The following is a 24,222-nucleotide window of genomic DNA, read 5'->3' on the forward strand; positions in this document are numbered from 1 at the left end:
CAGACTTCTAAGCATTTTCTTTCAAAGCTGACCTCACATGTGATTCTTGGTAGGAAGAAGATGCGAGCCAGCCCCATCCGCATCCTGACTGTCAGCAATGACACCGACTGGGACTTCTGCTTCCATCTGTAAGTATCACACTCACTCAGTGGCCTGAAACATTGGGAACTCCACTTAAGGCAAACCTTGGTGAACTTTGCATGCATATTATATAGTAGAGAAGATTGAGCTTCTGTGTTGTATGCTAATAATGGTTCTGCTCTAATGTCCATTTGTACTTGTGCAACCTATGCAAGATGGAAAACAAATGTTTTTTCCTAACTTAAGGGAAATTTCAATTTTTTTAATAAAGATAGGTTACTTATAGCAAGATTGGTAAAGTCATGGAGAATTAAATATAGAAGAATTAATGAGAAATTGAAATTGTTTCATGAAATAAAGGGACAATAAGTAAATTAAAAATTTCACATCATAACAGCTAGTACTTATTGAGCAAATACTATGTGCCAGGCACTGTTCTAAGTACTTATGCATATTAACGCAACTAATTCCCCCAAAACCCTGTGAGGGAGGTACTGTAATTACCCCATTTTTTAGATAAGGAATATGAATTAAAGAGAGGTTAAGCAATTTGCTCGAAGTCACACAGCTAGTAAATGCTATTCAAACTGGGCAGTCTGACTCCAGAGTCCATTCTTTAACCACTACTGTATACCAGGGTTTCTCAACCTCGACACTATTGACATTTTGGATCCGATAATTCTTTGTTGTGAGGGCTGTCCTGTGCATTGTAGCATCCCTGGTCTCTACCTATGAGATGTCAGTAGCACTGTCCCAGTTGTGACAAGCCAAGATATCTCCAGACATTGCCAAATGTCCCCTAGGAGCAATATCACCCTTGGTTGAGACCCATTGCTCTATACCAATGCTATCAAGTAGAAATATAATGCAAGCCACAAATGTAATATTAAATTTTTAAGTCGCCATATTAAAAAATAAAAATAAACAGGTAAATTTAATTTTAACACCATATTTGTTTATCTCAATATATCTAAAATATTACATAACGTAATTCATGACATATTTTTTTCTTCAATTAAGTCTTTGAATTTCGGTGTGTGTTTTACACCTGCAGCAGATCTCAATTCAGACCAGACATTTCACATGCTTAATAGCCACATGAGACTAGTAGTTAACGTATTAGTGTAATTCTGTACCATCTCATAAAATATCTTAAGGTTAAGGGTTATACAAATATAAAATTGAAGTTAAAAATGTAGAGTTTACAGTAGAGTATCTTGGAAAGAATCAGATAATTCATATTTAATTTGACTAGTCAGAATTCACATTTATGATGGCAACATGTAGGATAAGTTAGAAACCTAGCAGATCTTTCATTTAACTGGCCTAATTTTTTTATTCTGACTATCCTTCCAGATATCTAACTGGTCAATATTCTCCAGGCATGTTTCTTGCCTTTCATAGCAAAATGTTCAAAGCTAGTTCAGGGCTTGGCAGTCTCAAGTCATTTGTCAAGACCTCAATGTTTCTACTTCCTTTGAGGCCCTGCTGTTGAAGCTTGCTCCCTTTGGTCTCAGCTTAATTTCATTCAAGGCTGAAATTTAAATATTTAGGGCTTATAATTTTTAAAAAAAATATATTTATTTAAATTTATTTGTTTGCTTATTTATTTTTGGCTGCATTGGGTCTTCGTTGTGTCGCACGGGCTTTCTCTAGTCGTGGCGAGCGGGGGCTACTCTTCGTTGAGATGCGCTGGCTTCTCGCTGCAGTGGCTTCTCTTGTTGTGGAGCACGGGCTCTAGGCGCGTGGGCTTCAGTAATTGTAGCACATGGGCTCAGTAATTGTGGCTCGTGGGCTCTAGAGCACAGGCTCGGTAGTTGTGGCACACGGGCTTAGTTGCTCCGCTGCATGTGGGATCTTCCCGGACCAGGGCTTGAACCCTTATCCCCTGCATTGGCAGGCAGATTCTTAACCACTGCGCCACCAGGGAAGCCCCTGGGGCTTATAATTTTTAATATCCAAAATTAGTAATCTCTTTGGTGACCCCAAAAGATTGAACTTCTGCTTCAGGTGGGTGAAATATGCGGCCTAAGCAAAGCCTTCTACTGAGTGACTAAGCTTTCTTTCTTGAGTTTTCTTGAGTTATGATCTCTTGTCACAGATTTCCTTCACCTTCAGTCTTTTTCAGGTATCCTAAAGACTTTACACTTTCTTTTTCCATTCATTTCTTCATTATTTAACCAACCATTATTTGTTTTTACTGTGAGCCAGGTATCAGGGTTTCTTAGAAACAAATGAGACTCAGCCCTAGCCCTGGTGGAGTTAACTGGCTAGGAAGCAAAGAAGACTCCGAAACAAAAACAGATTTTGAAAATGAGACTGTTGCGTGATTTGCACTATAGTAGAAGTTGGAAAAGACTTTTGCAAGCCCTGTAGAGGGTGTTTCTACTGCTACTCCAGTGCTAGACTTCCAGCAGAGGTGACATTCGAGTTGGAGGAGGAGTACGGAATTCACTAGGCAGAAAACAGGCAAGTTTAGCACCTGTCTTCTGATTACAGTGCCGCCAGCCTTCCCTGGCTTTTCCATTGAATTTGCATGTCTTCTGAAAACACACTTCTGTTTGTGGGCAGAAGGCAGTCCTGCTGGGCCCTGGGCTTGGGCCTGAAGAACTGTTGCTGTCCTTCAGACCTACTTGAGAATGGACTTGAGGATATGGGGAGGGGGAAGGGTAAGCTGTGTCAAAGCGAGAGAGAGGCATGGACATATATACACTACCAAACGTAAGGTAGATAGCTAGTGAGAAGCAGCCGCATAGCACAGGGAGATCAGATCGGTGCTTTGTGACTGCCTGGAGGGGTGGGATAGGGAGGGTGGGAGGGAAGGAGACGCAAGAGGGAGGAGACATGGGGACATATGTATATGTATAGCTGATTCACTTTGTTATAAAGCAGAAACTAACACACCATGTGAATCAATTATACTCCAATAAAGTTGTAAAAAAAAAAAAAAAAAAAGAAATGTTGCTGTCCTGTCCACATAACCTGGTTTGCCCACATGCCTAAATAAATATAGGTTATTTAGAACAGGACTCTGGATGGATATTAGGATGTCATTTATTCGAACCTGGTGTAAAAGGTTACGCTTGACATTTATTTTCCTTCTAAATTTTCCTCTTTTTGTTTTTCTTACAATGAACATTCATTACTTATCTAATCAGTAGAAAAGGAAGATAAATTTTATTTTAAAAACTATACAGTGGTTGAACTTTTAAAAGCTATTGTGAATACAAAGGTGATTCCTTTGAGGGAACTTATTAATAATTAAAATTTCTGTTGTTGCTCTTAATATCTTAGAATTCTATTTCTTCTGGATCACTTTATGATGTCTCTGGTAGAGTTAGGATATGGTTATCTTTTTTGTTATATAAGATTAACTCTTTGGGCTTTTATCTTTATCATACCAATTACCCATTCATAATTATGTTCAGCATCATAGTCTGAGATCTGCATGGGGGGTGTGTGTGTGTGTGTGTGTGTGTGTGTGTGTGTGTAAGGGGGTGGGCAGGGGGTGCTGGGGAAGAGGGAGATTTTCAACCCACTCAGCTCTTTCTCAAACACGTTTGTTTTTTTGTTTTGTTTTTTCTAACATAATTGAGAAGGCCATTTCCCTTCTGAATCTGCACTTGACCCAGTGTGGGTTCCCTCCCCTCTCCTTGGTGGGACCACATCCTCTTTAGTTACTATTTATGTTGAAGCTTTTAAGAAATATGAAAGAGGACACGTGAAGTTCTGACCTCAAAATGTTCCCTTTACCTTATTTCATTATGTCCATTTTCCCCCCTGGTTTGGATCAGAATTTTAAAACATCAAGGATCTTGGAGATCTTCCAATTCAACATCCTCAAGTCATGGAGCTCATAAAATAAGAATAGCTAATGTTAAAAGCACACTTACTAAATAGCAGGCTATGCTAAGTGATTTATGAGTATTATCTGATTTAATCCCATAACCTCATCAGGTGGGTATTCATATTGACTTCATTTTACAGTGAAGCAAACCAGTAACTTACTTAAGGTCATATGGTTGGTAAGCAGCAGGGCTGCGACTCTGCCATAGGTGGGAGGTTCACTAAATCTGATTGGAACCACTACATTGCCGTTCTAATTCTTGGCTTTGCAGGTGACGTGAGTTCACCACCTAGCTTTATTCACAGGTTTATTTTAGAGATCATATCCCTAGCCCCCAGTTGGGAGGGCTCTGTCCTTCAGTGCTGCCTTGTTTGAGATATGCAGGGTTAAACCTGACTCCGTGTTGCTCTCTGGTACCCAAAGGTCACAGCAAACCAAGATCGCAGACCATCAGCGAACAGATGAGTTGTATCCCACTAGTGGGTCTGGAGAGAGTGAACAAGATGCTAAAGCCAAGGAGGAGAAGGCCATAGACCGTATGTCTCTTCCCAAAGAGAAACTGGCCCAATCCCAGAAGAAAGTAGCTCAGCTGATTAAGGGAAAAATGATAATAAAACAAAAAACTCAGTGGGTTCTCCATTTAAAAATACGTCCATGACTAGAGAAGTTCTTCCTTAATTGCAGATCGAAGGACATGAAGAAGAGGAAGGTGTTATATTTCTTTATAAGTGGAAGAAAAGAAAGCAGAGCATAGTTGGTAGCCAGCCCGCCTTCGGGCTCCACACATGGGTCACTGTGCATGCCCCCTTGGAGTGTTTGTGCTCCTAGCTTTAAACTAAAAATTAATGTTTGCTTCTTCCTGTTGCTGTTTGATTACGTTAATTAAAAAATCATCTTTTGATTTCTCCTGAAAGGTTTCAGAATAATATCTTTTGGATAACAAGAAGGCCAGGATAGTGAGGCAGGAGGCTGAGAACAAGGGTAGCCAGGCAGAGTCTAGGCTCAGGCCTGGCAAGGATACGGTAAGATGCCCGTGGTTACAGTGGAATCATAAGCAAACCAAAGGACCGGAAGTGGGCGGTAGCAGCAGGGGCCAGAGAGTGTAGGTATCCATTTTCAAGAGCAAAGCAAGGACTTGGGAACTAGGACCTCAGAGCAAGCGTTTAGCAAGAGTGTTCAAAATGCGGGAACCCGAGAAAGCATGTCAGTGACCCTCACGATTAACACACAGGCACCGGCCTGCTCCCAGAGCATTATTTATCAACAAAGGAGTTCATGTGCTGACTTACTGACTTCCTGGCTATTCCTGGCTAAAGGAAAAAATGACCTTAATGTACATGTGTGAAAAAAAAACTCTGCAGATGGCTTAGGAAAGGCTGAGAGGCACTTCAGAGGGAGATGATAGAAGCTGATACTTCCCTAGATGGATGTATTTATAATATAAAGTTACCTCTGTAAATTACCCAGAAACTTGCAAAGGACCATCATCCTGACCTGGATCCAGTAGTATTTCATGAACCCAGGCTAGAATGATCACTTCTAGAAAGACAAGTACCAACTGCCATGGAATGCAAGTGTGGGCTTTTAAGACTTGACAGCTTCTCGGGACTTCCCTGGTGGTGCAGTGGTTAAGACTCCCTGGTCTGGGAACTAGACCCCACATGCGTGCTGCAACTAAGAGTTCACAAGCCACAACTAAGGAACCCGCCTGCCGCAACTAAGACGCAGCACAACCAAATAAATAAATATTTAAAGAAAAAAAACAAAAGCTTGAAAGCTCCTTGACCAGTTTGGATAATGACAAAGATTTAGATTTAGGAGTTATATCTAGCCCAGCTCAGTGCTCACAGCCCTGAAGGACAGGAATATTGGTGGCAGGAGCAGCAGCCCTGGATTGACCTCTAGAGCCCACACTGGTTGTCTCAGTTTCCCCAGGGCGGGAAGTGTGGGGATGAATGAATACGGAATGTCCAGAGCCAGGACAGAAGTCAAGGCTTTGGACTCTCATTCCAGTGATGTTTCATCATGTTATGCTTCTCCCTCAGAATAGAACTTAGTATTTACTGTGCGTTCAGCACGTGCAGAACTCTCAAAAATTCTGACTGAATGGATGTTTCTAAAACACGAGGGGAAATGTCCCTCTAACACTGTTTGCATCTGTGTGTTTGAGCTGGGAGGAGTGAAGCATCAGGTTAGGAAGGAGATGGGGTGGGGATTTGGGGATCATGGAGATCAGAAGGGAGCCGTCCTTGGACCACTCTGTGTGTTACTCTGTAAATGGTTACATTCAGATAACACGTAACAGATTTGCATCACTTTGATGTTGACTCACTTTCCCTACAGTAACTCCATGTTGTAGACGGTATAGATTTCCAAATAGAAAAGGAAGCTGAGACTCAGGGTAATCTTGCCCCAAACATCACAATCAGTAAACAGAGGGTTGAAACTCCAGGCTTTTGAGTCCTTGAAGTGCCATTTTCACCTCACCAGGAAATAAATGCCTGACTTGGTCAATTAGTGCAGCCAGTTGATGACTGTGTTTGTAAAGTTACTGACATCTATGACCTGAAGGTGCAATTCTCTGATTTCTTAGAGAGCTCTGCCTATCAGTTCTACAGAGCCAGGGGCTCTCTCCCCACCTCATCCTTATCTTTGCCAATCGAGAGATGATTTATTCAGCAAATACTGAATGAGCGCCTCCTCTCTGCATGAAGCATACAGCAGTGAACATGAGAAATAAACTGTTCTTTTATTTTTTTATTAAATTTATACATTTGTTTATTTATTTTTGGCTGTGTTGGGTCTTCATTGCTGTGGCAAGTGGGGGCTACTCTTTGTTGTGGTGTGCAGGCTTCTCATTGTGGTGGCTTCTCGTTGTGGAGCACGGGCTCTAGGCACGTGGGCTTCAGTAGTTGTGGCACACGGGCTCAGTAGTTGTGGCACGCAGGCTCTAGAGCGCAGGCTCAGTAACTGTGGTGCACAGGCTTAGTTGCTCCACGGCATGTGGGATCTTCCCGGACCAGGGCTTGAACCTGTGTCCCTTGCATTGGCGGGCAGATTCTTAACCACTGCGCCACCAGGGAAGCCCCAGGAATAAACTGTTCTTGAGGAACTTATTTTCTATTTGGGGAGACAGATCATAGACAAACAAAATACTAGTTACTGCAATATCAGAGAGAGGTAAGTGCCATGAAGAAAAAAATCAAATAGGTAATGGGATAGTAAGTGATGGGGTGAGAGTCTGTTTTAGATAAGGTGGCCAAGGAAGGCCTCTCTGAGGTGAATGCAATGAAAATGACAGAAGAGGGTAACGATGTGTGAGAGTGTCCCAAGCTGGGGGAACAACAGGTGTACAAGCCCCAAGTTAGAAATTAGTTTGCTATGTTCAGGAACATCAGATTTGTTTAAAAATCCAGATATGTTTATTATAATAATAATAGCAAGAAGAATGATAAATAACTAGCTATTTGGTCATCATTGGAGGATGCTAGTGAATGAACTCATTATTTGGAAAGCTGATAAATAAAGAGAATGATTAAATCATGTATCCTGTCCTTCTGATATGAACTGTACTGTTGGGTAACTAAGAAGGAGATGAGAGGAGATTTCTTTTTATAAAGTTATTCCACCTAACATATGAAGAGGGAATGATAGGATATCAGCATTTTATAATCTTTTATAGATTAATTCATGTAGTTGTGCTTTTATCAGAAAGAGACAACCCAAGGTTAGGTGTCTTCTGATGGTAGAACATATGAAGTAGTTATGCTTAAAAAAAAAAAAAGCTAAAGGTAACCAAACTTCTAAATCAACCACCAATATAAAGGCAGAATGGAGACTGGAAGGACATGTTGAGTGACACCATAAAGATTCAACCAAATTTCCATTTTTGGGAAACACTATAAACCAAATAACTCAGTTTCTTCAATAAATAATTTGCAATGAAAAGAATTAGAAATGGAGGTGGAACCCATTGATGAAAAGAGACTCAGGAGACTGATCTCAGTGTATGGACAATTAAACTGTAAAAGAAATGTTAGCTTTATGAGGTAATTGTTAGGTTTATGAGACTAGGTATTTGATAGTAAGGAATCATTATTAATATTTTGGTGAGATAATGATTTTGTGGTTATATTTCTAAGTCTGTATCTTTTGGAGATACTTATGAAATATGAAATGATTTAATATCTTTGATTTGCTTCAAAGTCGTAGAGGGAGAGGGTGGATGCTTGAGGAGCATAGGTATGAAACCAGATTGGCTGTGAGCGATGAAGCTAACTCATTCTCCATGCTCTTTTTGTATACTGTTAAAGTTTTTCGCAATAAGAGGTTAAAAGAAGTCACTCTGGCTATGATGTAGAAAGTAGACTATGGGGGGCAAGAGTGGAGGCAATTAGGAGGGGCTGTGGTCACCCAGGTCAAAGATGAGGGTGGCTTGGACTAGGTACACATGGCAGAAATGAGAAGTGCGTAGCTTTAGGACTTAGGAATAGGGTGGAGCCAAGAGGACTTGATGGATTGGCTGTGGGATGGGAAGGGGGGAGGAGAGAAATAGTTGACAGTGGATGCAGTCCTGCAATCCAGTGATAAGATACAGGCTGGAGATTTTCCTCCTTTCCAAAAAGTGTAATGACTTGTTTGCTCTCTGCAGAATACCCAAGCAAGTAAGGAGCTGATTCGCTGTGTCATCCTTTCTTGGATTATTTTTGGGGAAGGACCCTGGAAATGTGCACAGGCTTTGGCCACCCTGGCTTACGGCTACCTGACACTGAGAGGTACTCGATTTCCCAGGCTGGGTCTGGGGGGGCCAGCCACACTGAGCCCACACACAACCACAGTCGGGGTGGGGTTGCCCAGGGGAGGGTCCATCCTGTCCCCAACTCACACCTTGTCAAGAAGAGGGGAAGTCCATGGATGAGGCAGGCAGTGTGACAGGGATCGTAGAGGTAAAGGTAATAATGAGGGAAGGAAAGCAGAGGACAGAAGCCTGGAGGACAAGAGCATTAGGATTGGGTAGCGGAAGCAGAGCCAGCAAGGAAATAGAATCAGGAGGGGCCAAGTCATGGAAGCCAAGGGCGGAGAAGGGGTTTCAAAAGGAAGTGCAGTGTGGTTTCAGCAGGGTCAGATGGCAGAGAGAGGTCAAATGAGGTGAAGGCTGAAGACAGACCCATGGATATGTCAGTTGGCAAGTCATTGACACTTGGTTTGGCACCAACAAGTATACTCCTTGGGCCCTGGGAGAGCCCAGATTCAGGGAGACAACTTAGGTAACTATTTTTGAAATTCTGACTTGAGGTGGTGGCAGCTTGAACCTGAGAGGAAAGTACCAGAAACGTTTGAGGGGGATGTTTGTCTGAACCGAGGGCAGGCAGACACGGCCTCCCTTTCTTTAGAGAGATTACTATGGTAGGTCTGTGGAAGGAGGTTGGCCTTCATCTTCTGAAATCAACCCTTTCTATGAATAGCCACAGTAGACTTTGAGTTTTGCTTTTCCAGTTAGATTCCAAACTAACTCAAGACAGGTAAACAGGTTATATTATGAAAGATGGTGGGAGCACCACTCTCTTTTCCCTAATTCACAGTTCTTCCAGGCACATGAATGGAGAACCACATTTGAGTAGTAGGTTGGAGGGGAAAAAGTTTTCCTGTAAAAGACGGTCTTTTTGTGTGTTTGTTTTTTCTAGATGGGAAAAACAACTTCCTGATTAGCTGAAGTGCCCACATAATATAACAGCACTCAGTCTTGAACCCAGAGTTTCTGAGGCCTAACCTAGAGTTTTTGTAGAATAGGTTTTGATTATGACCATACCTTGAGAATAGCTTAGGGTCTCTTATTTCAGGTATAGGCCTTCCCCAGTTTCTTCACTTTAACTTTTTTTGAAGTCTGTGGTCCTTCAAATAAAACAACGAAAGCTTTGAAAAATCACAGACCTTCAAGAGGGATGACGTGCTTGCTGAATTCCACTTAGTTTTGTTGTCATTAATCCTGCAACTGCTGTAAAATGGACAGAATTTATGAGCCAGGCTCCCGTGTAGGCGGGACGTGTGCATCTGTGTGTGCTCACACCTCGCTGCACATGTGCATGCCTTATGGCCAGCAGACCTGCCTGCCTCATTTCCCTGGGAGCCTTTTCCAGCACTGGGGGAAGGGCGTCAAGCCAGAAGGCTGATTTCTCTCGGTAAATGGTCTTCCAGTAAGTATGTAACGAGACACTTGTATATGTGAAATTCTTTGACGAGGGCCCTGGGAACTATAAAGGACAGAAGGCACAGTCGTTGCCTTCAGAGAACTTACAACCTCGTGTGGAAGGTGAGCTACCCACGGACAACTACGAGAGAAGGCACCAGAAGGCCATGTGACTGGTTTAAATACAGGGCTTTGGGGGCGCTCGGTGAAATCCTTTCTGACTGAAGGTAGTAAGTGATAGATTCAGGAAGAGGTGCCATTCAAGAAGGCCCTTTAAAAATGAGTAGGGGGCTTCCCTGGTGGCGCAGTGGTTAAGAATCTGCCTGCCAATGCAGGGGACACGGGTTCGATCCCTGGTCTGGGCAGATCCCACATGCCACGGAGCAGCTGGGCCAGTACTCCGCGACTACTGAGCCCTGTGCTCTAGAGCCGTGAGCCACAACTACTGAGCCCGCATGCCGCAACTACTGAAGCCTGTGTGCCTAGAGCCCGTGCTCCGCAACAAGAGAAGCCGCTGCAATGAGAAGCCTGCACACCACAAGGAAGAGTGACCCCCACTCGCCACAACTAGAGAAAGCCCGCGTGCAGCAACAAAGACCCAACGCAGCCAAAAATAAAATAAATTTAGAAAAATAATAACTTAAAAAAAATGAGTAGGGTTGGGTAGGCAGAAGAAGGGGTGGGCATTTCTGGTGAAGAACAAGGCCTGGCAGACGCATGGAGGTGGGAAAGCACAGCGTGTGTTTAGAAAGTAATCAGCAGCGCTGGCTCGATACGGTGAGGACCACTCAGATGAACCTGGAAGGGAGGGCACTTTGGGCAGGCTGAGGAATTAGTCACTTATTTGGTAGACAAGGAGGACTATGAGAGATTTTCCAGCAGGGGGATGAGTAAATCGAAGTGTGCTTTTGGAAAGGTCAGTCTAGCAATGATAGCTAGAATGGAAGCTATCTCATCTAGCTGTTTACATCTAGGTGTAAAACCAGGCTGGTGACAGGGGGCACGAGTGAGAAGGTAAGGATTTAAGAGTCTATGAAGGACGGATACCTTTACCTTTTAAGCCAGAAATCCCACTTTTGGGACTCTTTCCTGAATACACACTTAAATGGATGATATTATTCTTTGCAGCATCATTTATGATAGTAGAAGATTGGAAACAACCAAGTGTACTCATCACTGAAGGACTAATACACACTATGTGGTATATACAGCCTTAGAAAGGGCATGAGGAAGCTTATCTGCCACTAGGGAAAGATCTCCTGGATACATCTTTAGGCAACAGAGAATGCACAACGCAGGACCGTGTTTGTAACATACCTCTTTTCAGGTAAGAAGGAGGGGAGAGAAATGAGAATATGTGCTTATATTCACATCAAGAAACACTGAAGGAAACACAAGAAAGAAACAAAAGTTAGCTAGAGGCTGCTTGTGAAAGGGGATAGAATTTGAAGTGAGACCTCTCAACATTTACCTTTTCATATAATTTTAACTTTTGAACCATGGGAATGTATTACCTATTCAAAAATGATAGTTAAAAAAAGGCTGTGAAGGAAGAATTGTCAGGACATGACATTGGATTTGGGGTTGAGGAAAAGTGAGGCCCCAAGATGACCATGAAGTTTCAGGCCTCTCAAGGTGCCATCGTCAGAGATAAGCCGGTCAGGAAAGGAAGCGAAGTGGGAGAGGAATGGTGGGTCTGGTTTTTGATACATTGACTTTGAATTACAATGGAGAAATCCACAAGTATATTTTTACTAGGTGCTGGAGAGTTGGGACCAGAATTGGGGAGGAGAGAGGGGAATCATAAGCATGGAAAAATATTTGAGACGAGAACTAGGGAGGAGAAATGGAAAATTATAAGCATGAAGGCCAAGGTTGAAGTTATAGGAGTTGATAAAACTTCTGAGAGGAGAGAAAAGAAAAGGAAGAAATGGAAAGACAGACCCTTGGAGAATGGACATGTTAATGGAAGGGAACAGAGGACCCTGGGAGAGTGAGCAAAGAGTCAGAGAAGGTTTGTCAAGGAGAACTGAGTTAGAGCAGTGCCTTGGGAGCCAAGAGGAGTAGCCGCGCAGCTAAGGTGTCAGATGCTGCCATGAGACGGGGATACAAGAAACTGCGACTGCACTTACTCAGTAAGAGGCCCTTGGGGGCCTCACGAGAACCATTTCTGCAGAAGGGTTAGAGAAGCCAGATCCCAGGGATGAGGGGAAGGCATGGGCCGGTAGCCTAGGCTATGTATGCTATGCCCTGCATAGTGAAAGGGGTGAGGGGAAATAGGAGGGTAGCTAGGGAAGGCAGAAAAGTCATTTGAAGCTAATTTTATAAGAGGAGGAGACCTGGGAACATTTTAGGCAGTGAAGAAGGAGCCAGATAGAGAGTTTGAAAGTTTTAAAAAATGGAGCGACCGATGCAGCGGGTTTCAGGGGTCAATAACAGAAAAACGCGAGGCCGGGCTTCCCTGGTGGCGCAGTGGTTGAGAGTCCGCATGACGGTGCAGGAGACATGGGTTCGTGCCCCGGTCCGGGAAGATCCCACATGCCGCGGGGCGGCTGGGCCCATGAGCCATGGCCGCTGAGCCTGCGCGTCCGGAGCCTGTGCTCTGCAACGGGAGAGGCCACAGCAGTGAGAGGCCCACATACCGCAAAAAAAAACAAAACAAAAAACAAAACAAAAAAAAACGCGAGGCCTTTGCGAAGCAGAGAGCGTAAAAGGCTGATGTTTGGTGAAACAGGGTAAGGGACACTAGAAGTGGAAATCTGTCACCAGCTGACCTGGCGAGAACCCTCCCAAGCCTAGGGCTTCAGTGGTTGAGAAAAGGGCAGGTGGAGGTGGCTGGCCACCTTGTGACCACTGTTTCCATGTGTTCAGGAAGGAGAAGACAGTAACATGGCAAGCAGTTTCCTGATGTTTTGCCTGTTATTAATGAAGCAAGGAATTAATTTGTTAGCCTGTTATTACTGGGCACCTTCCAGGTATCTGGGGCTCTAAGTGTTGCAGAAACCTCGAAAAAGAAGCATAAGTCATGAACCCTACTTTCTCTGTCTAGTTGGTAAAAAAGCTGGTACAGGACCAATAGGGAATAATAAAGAGCAGTTGATCTGACCTACAGGAAGCCTGGTACCTGTCTGAAGTGAGTGTGCGTTTGAGAAGGCAGCCTTTTATAGAGATTCTGTAAGCAGCTTTATGAAGACTGTCCAGAGTACGTAAGGACAAGTATAATAAATTGCTTAAGGGGAATGGACCCTGGTAGTAAGGATGATGATAACAGCTAATATTTATTTAAGCTCATTTCATTCCTGTGTGCCAGGCACTATTTAATCCTTTTTCATAAAGTAATTAAATTAATCCTTGCAACAGCCGTACAAGGTGGGAGGTGTTTTCATTGCCATCTTATAGGTGAATAAACTGAAGTACAGATAGATGAAGTAATCATTCAAGTAGTCAGTGGCTAAGCCAGCTTCCGTACCTGGAAGTCTGGCCCCAAGACCCTGCTGTCTTAACCACTGGACCACGGGAACGTCTTCAGTATAGGCGACGGTCAGAGATGACCACAGCGGCCTCCGAAGACTGAGTAGCTCCGAGAAGATTCTCTGTGGCCTGAGCCAGAGTAACAGAAATCCGTGGTGGAATCCCACCCCAAACTAAAGCAAAATGATCGATACATTTGGTGGACAATCTCTGGACCGCTTTTCCAGTTCATTCATGTGCCCCTGTGATTTCTGTGAATCTCGGGCTCCAGAAGCAGGCCTTGCTGCCACCCTGATTTTTACTTCTATAGTTGCTGCCCTGTTGGCGCAGGGAGAAGGCTGGTGTCCCTGGCTGGGGAGGGCAAGTAAAGGAAAATGACGTGGTCTTGGAACAGACATCGGATTCAGGGAGGTGGGACTTGGAGCTAGGGAACAAGGTCACCAATCTGTGAGCACCCTCTAGAGAGAGAGGGAATGAGTCTTACACAGACATATATGCAGAGCATTATTTTTACATAAAAGAGGGTGTTCTTGCAATTAGTAAAAAGCAAATTCATTTCAGAATATTAGATTCTGACTCATCATACTTTGTCATCCTGAATTTTCTCATGTAGGAAATGCTATAAAAATATTATCACAGATTTTTTTTTAATGAAAAAGGAGCTTTTTCATACTTGAAAACTTTAGAAAACATTTGTCTAGAGCAGTGGTCTCTAAGCTCTTGAGAATTAGCTCTCTTTTCACAAAAAATGTTTTGAGTACTCTCCATAAATATGTATTTATTATAAACTATGTACAATAGTATTAAATATTATGTAATATTATAGTCATAAAAATTGAAAACAAAAAAGATTGTTTTTAAAAGCAGAGAAATTTTAATTTTTTCCCCACACCCTTATGTCATCTTGCATACCCATAAGGGTACACGCACCCCACTCTGGAGACCAGAGTGGATTCTGGGAAGAGTAAAGGAGTCATTTTTTTCTTTAGGGCTGACTTTAAAGTTGAATGAGCTGTTTTAAATCAAGATCCTAGTTCAGTTTACTTTAGTCCCATTGGTTACCAGCTCAGCGTTTTCATCAGAAGGACCACAGGGCAGGGCGTGGTGAAGGGGAGACAGGGAACTATATAATTAATTAGCTGCTGAGCTTAGAGGAAACGGGTTCCTCTTGGGGCCTTCACAGCCAGCACTGGGCCCCTAGGGCTGGGGTGTGGAGCTGAGGGGGCAGCCTTGCAAAGCCTCAGAACAGCTTTAGGATTTGTTCTCTGTTGAGGAGCCCAGAAGCGATGTTGGGCTGATTTGGGGGTGGTTTTCAATAGCTCATCCAGTTTCACTTTTCTCCCTCCTGTGGACCCAGGGAAGCGTCTAACTGCGGTTCCTGCACTACGTATTGACCCACTCCCAAGGGCCCGGATGGCTGTGGAAAGTGACCTATTTGATAAACAGACTCTCGGTTTCCGACTTTGGTGTCGGGTCTGCTTCCCTGGCAGAGCTGTCTGTTGCTGCTGCCCTTCTCAAGACCTGTGAAGACTCCCGTTACCTCTAGCAGATCAAGTCCAGCTTCCTCAACTTGGCACCCAAGACTCCATTTTCTCTGTCTAATTCATACGCTACGTGTCTTTCAACTGAAACCTCCCTTCAGGCAGACTGGTCTTCTTACAGCCTTCCCTAATACCCCAGCACCCCCCAACCCCACCCCACCAGTGCACGTGTGCACGAGTGTGCTCGTGCGTGCGCGCACACACACACACACACACACGCTTATTCTGTCTTTATGGCCTCAGGCTGTTTGCTCCGAGTGGAAACCCGTTCTCCTTCTTCTCCATCAGTCAAAACCCTACCTACTCTTCAGAAAGGACGTGAGTCCCACTTCCTGTATAGAGGCTTTACTAACTCACTGTTTCTCCACATGTGGTCCTCAGACAGCCTACACCAGTATCACCTAAGATAGTTGTTATAAATCTGAATCCTTGGTTCTCACCTTAGAACCTGTGAACCGTAACTACTGGAGGCCCAGGAATCTGCATTTTAACAGGGTGCTTATGATGCTCCACGCCATTTGAGGACCACTGTCATCTGTAACTTGAGATGCCGCCCTCTCTTTCACCACGGAGTCCAGTTTTCTTTCCAGTTGGGACCTACACAACAGGCATCTCCGAGTGTTCTACGAAGACTTCTCGGCCTCTGGGTCACTTTTAGGGCTCTTCCAGAGAAACTGTGTTCCCACTGCTGCAATTCACTAAGGACCTGCACATCTGGAACATATGAGGGCTGCAGGCATCAAATGCAAGTCCTTTCAAATTATCTCTCTTGCCACTGACTGCACCCATACCGCAAAAGCGGGCTCCAAGGGCCAACCGGAGAGCAAACTGAGGGCTGAGGTGTAAGCGGAGCATCAGAGGCACAGTGGGCCTCCCCACGTAGCAGGGGTGAATATGTTTCTCAGACCCTGGCGGCTGCCGAGAGGAGAGCTGACGCAGCCATGGCAGTCCTCAGTAGGGTGGAGGAGAACCCCTATGTGTTCTCTGCTGGCTTTTCTCTTTTCTCCAGAGTTTCCCTTTCCCATCAGGGATCACTAGACATGAGCTAGGCTAGAAGATGAGGAAATAGTTCTGTAAACTGAATACTCCCAAGTCTCCCTCTGTTAACTGGACTAATAGTTCAAGCAAGTGCCAGGAATACCAGCCTTTAGTTAGAAAATGAGGGGAAACATGCCCCATGTTCTGTCTAGCAGAGGTTTGGTATCCCCTTTGTCTTCTTTCTCTAGAGAGGGGCCTCACTGCATTTAGAAATTAGGCCTTTTGTGTGTGTGTGTGTGACCAATTAGTATCACCAGCTTCATCTTGGATTGAAAAAAATCCCCAGATGGAAGTAATTGTATTCATAAGCCCTTTGACTTTATAGAATGCCTTTTCCAGAAAGCTCGAATGAAGCATAGCACTCTGTGGCATAACCAAGTTCATTCCTGGACTATCTCCATGTGTTTGGTAAAAGGGCAGCTTCTATAATTTTGTTGTCATTTTACATTTGGAGGATGGAGAAGCTTTGTGGAATGAAAAGGTCACATGGCATGAGCAGTGGATTGGGAATGGGATACGCAGCTTCCACTCCTGACTCCATCAGTGATTTCCAAACCGAGTCCATAGACGAATGCCAGGATGGCTGCATAAGAAGCATTTGTGGAGTTAATTCAAAATATAGAGTCCTGGACACTATTCCTCTAGAGATTCCAACTCAATACGTCTGGGGTGAGGGGCAGGATGGGGGGAGCCAGGAACCTATATTCTTTACAAGCATTCCAGATAATTCTAATGCACTGCCAATTTGGGGAACCAATACTAAAGACCAAACGACCACCACACTGCCCTCCTTCCCCCTCCCAGGAATGTCTTTGACTGAAAAACCTTTTTAATGTTTCTCACCTTGCCATCCACCCTCAAACTTCCCCAGGCCTCCCAGCTCAGGCCAAGAAACATGCTGAGTCTGCCAAGAACATACTGCTGACCTGGAAGGGAAACGCGACCTCACACAAGGCGAAAAAGGAAATCCTGGAAACTCTGGTCATGCTGTACTACACTCTGGGGATGGCCTGGCTCCTACAGAACCGATATCCTTCCCTTCCCAGCGGGGTCTGGAGATCAGGGCCAGGGGCCACGCATGCCACATGGGTCGTCTCACACAGGGTGAGAGGTGAAACCGAGGGCTCGTAGCTCCATTCTGACATACAGGTCTTCCACAAGCCTCTGCTGTCCATCTAGAAAGTACGAATGTTCCTCCTGTGTCTATTCATATGAGCTCTGAGTTAAACCATGGGAGGGTTCTCACGGGGGACACATCCCCTGGCCAGCTGAAGGCTTTTGGAGCCTGTCCTGCTCCTCACAGGGCACTCAAGACAGCGTTAGCAACGAGGACGCAGGTGACGGCGGTGGTGGCCATGTAGGAAGGCAGAAAATGAATGGTAATTTAAAGCACTGCTTGTCAGAGTAGGCTGCACATTGTAATCCCCTGGGGGAGCTTTCAGAATTATTGCTATTTGGGTCCCACCCCAGAGAGTTTGATTTAGTAGGTCTGGGGTGCATCTGTTCATTGAGATTTTTAAAAGCCCCAGGTGATTGTAACATACAGCCAAAAACCTCTGATTGAATGTACACATGATCATTTTAGTTTTTCTGAAATGCCGTTGAGAATACTGCCCATGAAACCAGAGGCCAAGCAAAATAGACAAAAGAAATAGTTCTCCATATTTCCAGCGGGGAACTGTTATATATGCCTCTCCTCAAAAAGCTTGTGATTTTGACAGCTCCTTTTGGTACCATCTCCACTTGAAAACCGTTCAGGGTCTTTCATGTTCGTGAATAATCATAAGCCCTCTTTGAGCCCATGTGTCCCCAGTCTCTCCTCTCTACACATCCCCCTCTCTAGTTTTTTGGTTCTGATGCTCAGCTTGCAAAATCTGATATGTTTCCTTCCTCTCTTATGCCCTTAGTGGAGGGCTATTGAAAATGTGGGCTAGAAGGATATTTGGGAATTAAGGGGATTTTCTTTCCTGCTATTTTCCTCTCGCCAAAACCCTGCTTTGCTTGGACTTTCTAAATGAGCCAGAAAGTCCCTTTCAGCAGAATTAGTTCCTCTCTTTTACCATTCACAGAAACCCACTTGGGAAAAATGAATAATTGTCCCACAGTAGATGCCTCTAAGGAAATCCAGTGTAATTTACGGTTTCCGTTCGCTCCAAACGCTCACCACCCATCCTAGCCCTGGATTGCAGCAATACCACAGGACACCCAGGGCCCTGTTCCTTTTCTGAAGAATTCTCCCTTCCTGACAACATATATAGATGGAAAATAGAGAACATAGGGAAGGGTGCATTTTCAAATACTGCTTCGTTTTCCCAAGGGCCCCTTTTGTTTGCTTACCCGCTGCTGCCCCTGGCCAGTGGGGGAGGGGGGTTCTGTACCTGGCATTCTCCTTGACTGTTTCACTGGCAGAGAGGCTTATTTCAACCTGCAGAAGTCAGAGAGAAACATGAAGGAGCTGATAAAATCATACAAGGGAGGTGCTTCTGGATTACAGGCCTCAAAGAAAGACCTAACAATTGCTTTGGGCAGGTAAGATCTGGGCTTAGACAAGCTTGGACTTTTATGGCTAAGGCCTGGAATTACATGACTGTCTTGTACTCTCTATATAAAGGGAGTAAAATATTCAGAGCCAAAGACCCAGAGACTCAAATGATAGTAAAAGAGGCTCATATTTGCCAAACGCATACACCATGGTCTAAGCTTCGTGTGCTCCGTCCCCTTTAATCCTCACAGCCACCACTGAGGTAGTCGGTGCAATAATTATGTCATTAGAGAGAGGGCAAAGAAACTGAGCTGAGGTTAAACAAACTGTCCAAGGTGAAGCTTTTTTTAATATACAAATTTTATTTATTTATTTTTGGCTGCCTTGGCTGTTCATTTCTGCGCGCGGGCTTTCTCTAGTTGCGGCGAGCGGGGGCTACGCTTCGTTGCGGTGCAGGGGCTTCTCATTGCGGTGGCTTCTCTTGTTGTGGAGCACGGGCTCTAGGTGCGCGGGCTTCAGTAGTTGTGGCACATGGGCTCAGTAGTTGTGGCTCGCGGGCTCTAGAGCGCAGGCTCAGTAGTTGTGGTGCACGGGCTTAGTTGCTCTGCGGCATGGGGGATCTTCCCGGACCAGGGATCGAACCCGTGTCCCCTGCATTGGCAGGCAGATTCTTAACCACTGCACCACCAGGGAAGCCCCAAGGTGATAAGCTTTAAGTGTTGGATCTGAACTTGATCTGAACTTACAGACTGTTAGCCTTCCTTGTGCTGCCCCTCATACTTACTGCAAAATTCCTTTTTTTTTCCTGAATTGCCACCTACATTTGTCATCAAGTATGACCACTTAAAAGATGAGGAAGGAACAGTTAATGAGACAATTTATTGGAGGTCCATGAGTTATGCATATGCATTTTAAGGGAAAGTTGTGTTCCATATGGAAACAAAGTTCATGGAATTTGTTCAAGCCAGAATGAGACTTAACTGTTTCACAGTTGAGTTAGGGATCCTCTGAGAATCAGAATATTTAGATACGAGAGTGGGCCCATCAGATTATCAGAAGAAAAAAAAGAATAATAAAAGGTTTACTATCCCCTAGAGTTTTCAAATATCTTCACATACTTAAAAGCAATCTGTTTCCAAAACTGTAAGCACTTGGCATGGGAGGGTAGGTGACGGAATGGTAAGGAAATGACATGAGTCATGCCTGCCTCCTCTAAAAAGCCATGAATCTAGAAGTCAAATGGGAAATGGCAGGGAGATGTCTGCACGTCCAGAGTTAAATATTGAATTAAGTCCACAGGCCCATAAATTAGAGTCTAGTGAATGTCTACTGCAGTCACACGGGGCAGTGACTAAGGTTTTTGTGCTTATGTGAAAGATAGCCTTGTTCCTCTTTCAGAATAAATTTGAGTGCATATTTCATTCATCCATTCCACACTGTTGACCTGTTTTGTACGTGTACTGTTCTAAGTGTTGGAACGTTTGCTAAAGTATAACTACGTCCTAGACACTGTTCTAAGTGCTTTACATAATTTATTTCACTCAGTCTTATACCACAAGCCTATGAGGCAGGTATTTTTCTGTTTAATTTACAGATAAGAAAATTAAGGCATGGAAAAATTAAGTAGCTCAGGGTGACAGAACTGATAGGTAGGAGAGCCAGCACTGGGTCGTCTGAATCCCTAGCTCACCTTCTATGACACACTGAGTTATGTCTGATACCCACGAAATATCTAGGAAGGGCAAATCCTTTTTCCTATTTGAAGGGTGGGCAAAATGAGGCCAGATTGCTCAGGCAGGTCAGACAACTTGGCTGATTATCTTCCTACAAGCTCTTGATGAAAGGCATTATCATTCTATAACTTGTGCTCTTATGATCAAGGGAAATAGTGGTCTGATTGACAAAAAAAAATAAATTTGTGTGTGTGAAGAATTATCAGATAACCATGCCTTATATATTCTTTTGACTGAAAATTCTAATCTTCAGGGGAGGGAGAAACGTTCCAGCTTAAAATAAATTGTAACTATTGCAGAATGCCTTCTATAAAATAATTTTATACACACACATATTTTTAATTCAACTTGGGAATACAAAGATGGGGGCACGGGGTGAGGGAGAAGAAATATTGATTGTGTATCTACTATATGTTAGGCAATTTTACATATTATTTTTAATCTAATCTTCATAACAACCGTGTAATTTAGGTATTCTTAACCTTCTTTTATTTGGAAGGAAATAAAGACTCCTGGAGTTTGCCTATAAAGCTAATAACTGTGAGAAGCAGCTTTGAACTACACATGTTCTTCTCTTTTGTGTCTTGCTAACTCTAGAAAGAGAAACCTAAATGAATGCTATTTTATTATCATTAAAAAATTATATTCCCCATTTGTTTTGGTAATTTGAAAGAACAGACATATATGAAGAAAATAAAAGTCAATTGTAATGTCACCACCCAGACATAACTGCTATGAACATTTCAGTTATCTCTCTCTCTCTCTTTCTCTCTCTCTCTCTCTCTCTCTATATATATATATATGTATGTATATACACACATATATAAACACACACACATATATACATGTCAGGATTATATATATATATATATATTTAACATCTTTATTGGAGTATAATTGCCTTACAATGGTGTGTTAGTTTCTGCTAGATAACAAACTGAATCACCTATACATATACATATATCCCCATATCTCCTCCCTCTTGCATCTCCCTCCCACCCTCCCTATCCCACCCCTCTAGGTGTTCACAAAGCACCGAGCTAATCTCCCTGTGCTATGTGGCTGCTTCCCACCAGCTATCTATTTTTACCTTTGGTAGTGTATATAAGTCCATGCCACTCTCTCACTTCGTCCCAGCTTACCCTTCCCCCTCCCCGTATCCTCAAGTCCATTCTCTATGTCTGCGTCTTTATTCCTGTCCTGCCCCTAGGTCCTTCAGAACAATTTTTTTTTTTTAGATTCCATATGTATGTGTTAGCATACAGTATTTGTTTTTCTCTTCCTGACTTACTTCACTCTGTATGACAGACTCTAGGTCCATCCACCTCACTACAAATAACTCAATTTCGTTTCTTTTTATGGCTGAGTAATATTCCATTGTATATATGTGCCACATCTTCTTTATCCAGTCATCTGTCAGTGGACACTTAGGTTGCTTCCATGTCCTGGCTATTGTAAATAGAGCTGCAATGAACATTGTGGTACATGACTCCCTTTTTTTTGAAATTTTGAGTTTTATTTATTTTTTTATACAGCAGGTTCTTATTATTTATCCATTTTATACATATTAGTGTATATATGTCAATCTCAATCTCCCAATTCATCACACCACCACCCTCCTGCCACTTTCCCCCTTGGTGTCCATACGTTTGTTCTCTACATCTGTGTCTCAATTTCTGCCCTGCAAACTGGTTCATCTGTACCATTGTTCTAGGTTCCACATATTTGCGTTAATATACGATACTTGTTTTTCTCTTTCTGACTTAACTTCACTCTGTATGACAGTCTCTAGATCCATCCACGTTTCTACAAATTACCCAATTTCATTCCTTTTTATGGCTGAGTAATATTCCATTGTATATATGTACCACACCTTCTTTATCCATTCATCTGTTGATGGGCATTTAGGTTGCTTCCATGAGCTGGCTATTGTAAATAGTGCTGCAATGAACATTGGGGTGCTTGTGTCTTTTTGAATTATTATTTTCTCTGGGTATATGCCCAGTAGTGGGATTGCTGGGTCATATGGTAATTCTATTTTTAGTTTTTTAAGGAACCTCCATACTATTCTCCATAGTGGCTGTATCAATTTGCATTCCCACCAACAGTGCAGGAGGGTTCCCGTTTCTCCACACCCTCTCCAGCATTTGTTGTTTGTAGATTTTCTGATGATGCCCATTCTGACCTGTGTGAGGTGATACCTCATTGTAATTTTGATTTGCATTTCTCTAATACTTACTGATGTTGAGCAGCTTTTCATATGCTTCTTGGCCATCTGTAGGTCTTTGGAGAAATGTCTATTTAGGTCTTCTGCCCATTTTTGGATTGGGTTGTTTGTTTTTTTTAATATTGAGCTACATGAGCTGTTTATATATTTTGGAGATTAATCCTCTGTCCGTTGATTCACTTGCAAATATTTTCTCCCATTCTGAGGGTTGTCTTTTCGTCTTGTTTGTAGTTTCCTTTGCTTTCCAAAAGCTTTTAAGTTTCATTAGGTCCCATTTGTTTATTTTTGTTTTTACTTCCATTACTCTAGGAGGTGGATCAAAAAAGATCTTGCTGTGATTTATGTCAAAGAGTGTTCTTCCTATGTTTTCCTCTAAGAGTTTTATAGTGACCGGTCTTACATTTAGGTCTCGAATCCATTTTGGGTTTATTTTTGTGTATGGTGTTAGGGAGTGTTCTAATTTCATTCTTTTACATGTAGCTGTCCAGTTTTCCCAGCACCACTTATTGAAGAGACTGTCTTTTCTCCATTGTATATCCTTGCGTCCTTTGTCATACATTAGTTGACCATTGGTGCATGTGTTTATCTCTGGGCTTTCTATCCTGTTCCATTGATCTATATTTCTCTTTTTGTGCCAGTACCATATTGTCTTGATTACTGTAGCTTTTTAGTGTAGTCTGAAGTCAGGGAGTCTGATTCCTCCAGCTCCATTTTTCTTTCTCACGATTGCTTTGCCTATTTGAGGTCTTTTGTGTTTCCATACAAATTGTGAAATTTTTTGTTCTAGTTCTGTGAAAAATGCCATTGACAGTTTGATAGGGGTTACATTGAATCTGGAGATTGCTTTGGGTAGTATAGACAGTTTCACAATGTTGATTCTTCCAATCCAAGAACATGGTATATCTCTCCATCTGTTTGTATCATCTTTAATTTCTTTCATCAGTGTCTTATAGTTTTCTGCATACAGGTCTTCTGTCTCCTTAGGTAGGTTTATTCCTAGGTATTTTATTTGTTTTGTTGCAATGGTAAATGGGAGTGTTTCCTTAATTTCTCTTTCAGATTTTTCATCATTAGTGTATAGGAATGTAAGAGATTTCTGTGCATTAATTTTCTATCCTGCTACTTTACCAAATTCATTGATTAGCTCTAGTAGTTTTCTGGTAGCATCTTTAGGCTTCTCTATGTATGGTATGTCATCTGCGAACAGTGACAGCTTTACTTCTTCTTTTCCAATTTGGATTCCTTTCATTTATCTTCTCTGATTGCTGTGGCTAAAACTTCCAAAACTATGTTGAATAATAGTGGTGAGAATGGACAGCCTTGTCTTGTTCCTGATCTTAGAGGAAATGGTTTCAGCTTTTCAACATAGAGAATGATATTGGCTGTGAGTTTCTCATATATGGCCTTTATTATGTTGAGGTACGTTCCCTCTATGCCTACTTTCTGCAGGGTTTTTATCATAAATGGGTGTTGAATTTTGTCGAAAGCTCTTTCTGCATCTAATGAGATGGTCATATGGTTTTTCTCCTTCAGTTTGTTAATATGATTTATCACATTGATTGATTTGCATATATTGAAGAATCCTTGCATTCCTGGGATAAACCCCACTTGATCA

General features: G+C 42.9%; 1 protein-coding gene across 1 annotated transcript in view; it reads left to right on the top strand.

Annotated features, from left to right (window-relative positions):
- Window positions 1-24,222, top strand: part of TTC23L (tetratricopeptide repeat domain 23 like) — a 45,124-nt gene that overhangs the window by 1,591 nt on the left and 19,311 nt on the right. The window contains exons 2-6 of the mRNA XM_081232955.1: window positions 54-128; window positions 4,352-4,535; window positions 8,580-8,703; window positions 17,037-17,199; window positions 18,575-18,694. Coding sequence (XP_081089081.1) covers window positions 61-128; window positions 4,352-4,535; window positions 8,580-8,703; window positions 17,037-17,199; window positions 18,575-18,694 — 659 coding nt within the window. The 5' untranslated portion in view covers window positions 54-60. The remainder of the gene's footprint in view (window positions 1-53; window positions 129-4,351; window positions 4,536-8,579; window positions 8,704-17,036; window positions 17,200-18,574; window positions 18,695-24,222) is intronic.

Source organism: Mesoplodon bidens (genome assembly GCF_964165515.1).
Source record: "Mesoplodon bidens genome assembly, chromosome: 4".
NCBI classification, from domain to species: domain Eukaryota; kingdom Metazoa; phylum Chordata; class Mammalia; order Artiodactyla; family Ziphiidae; genus Mesoplodon; species Mesoplodon bidens.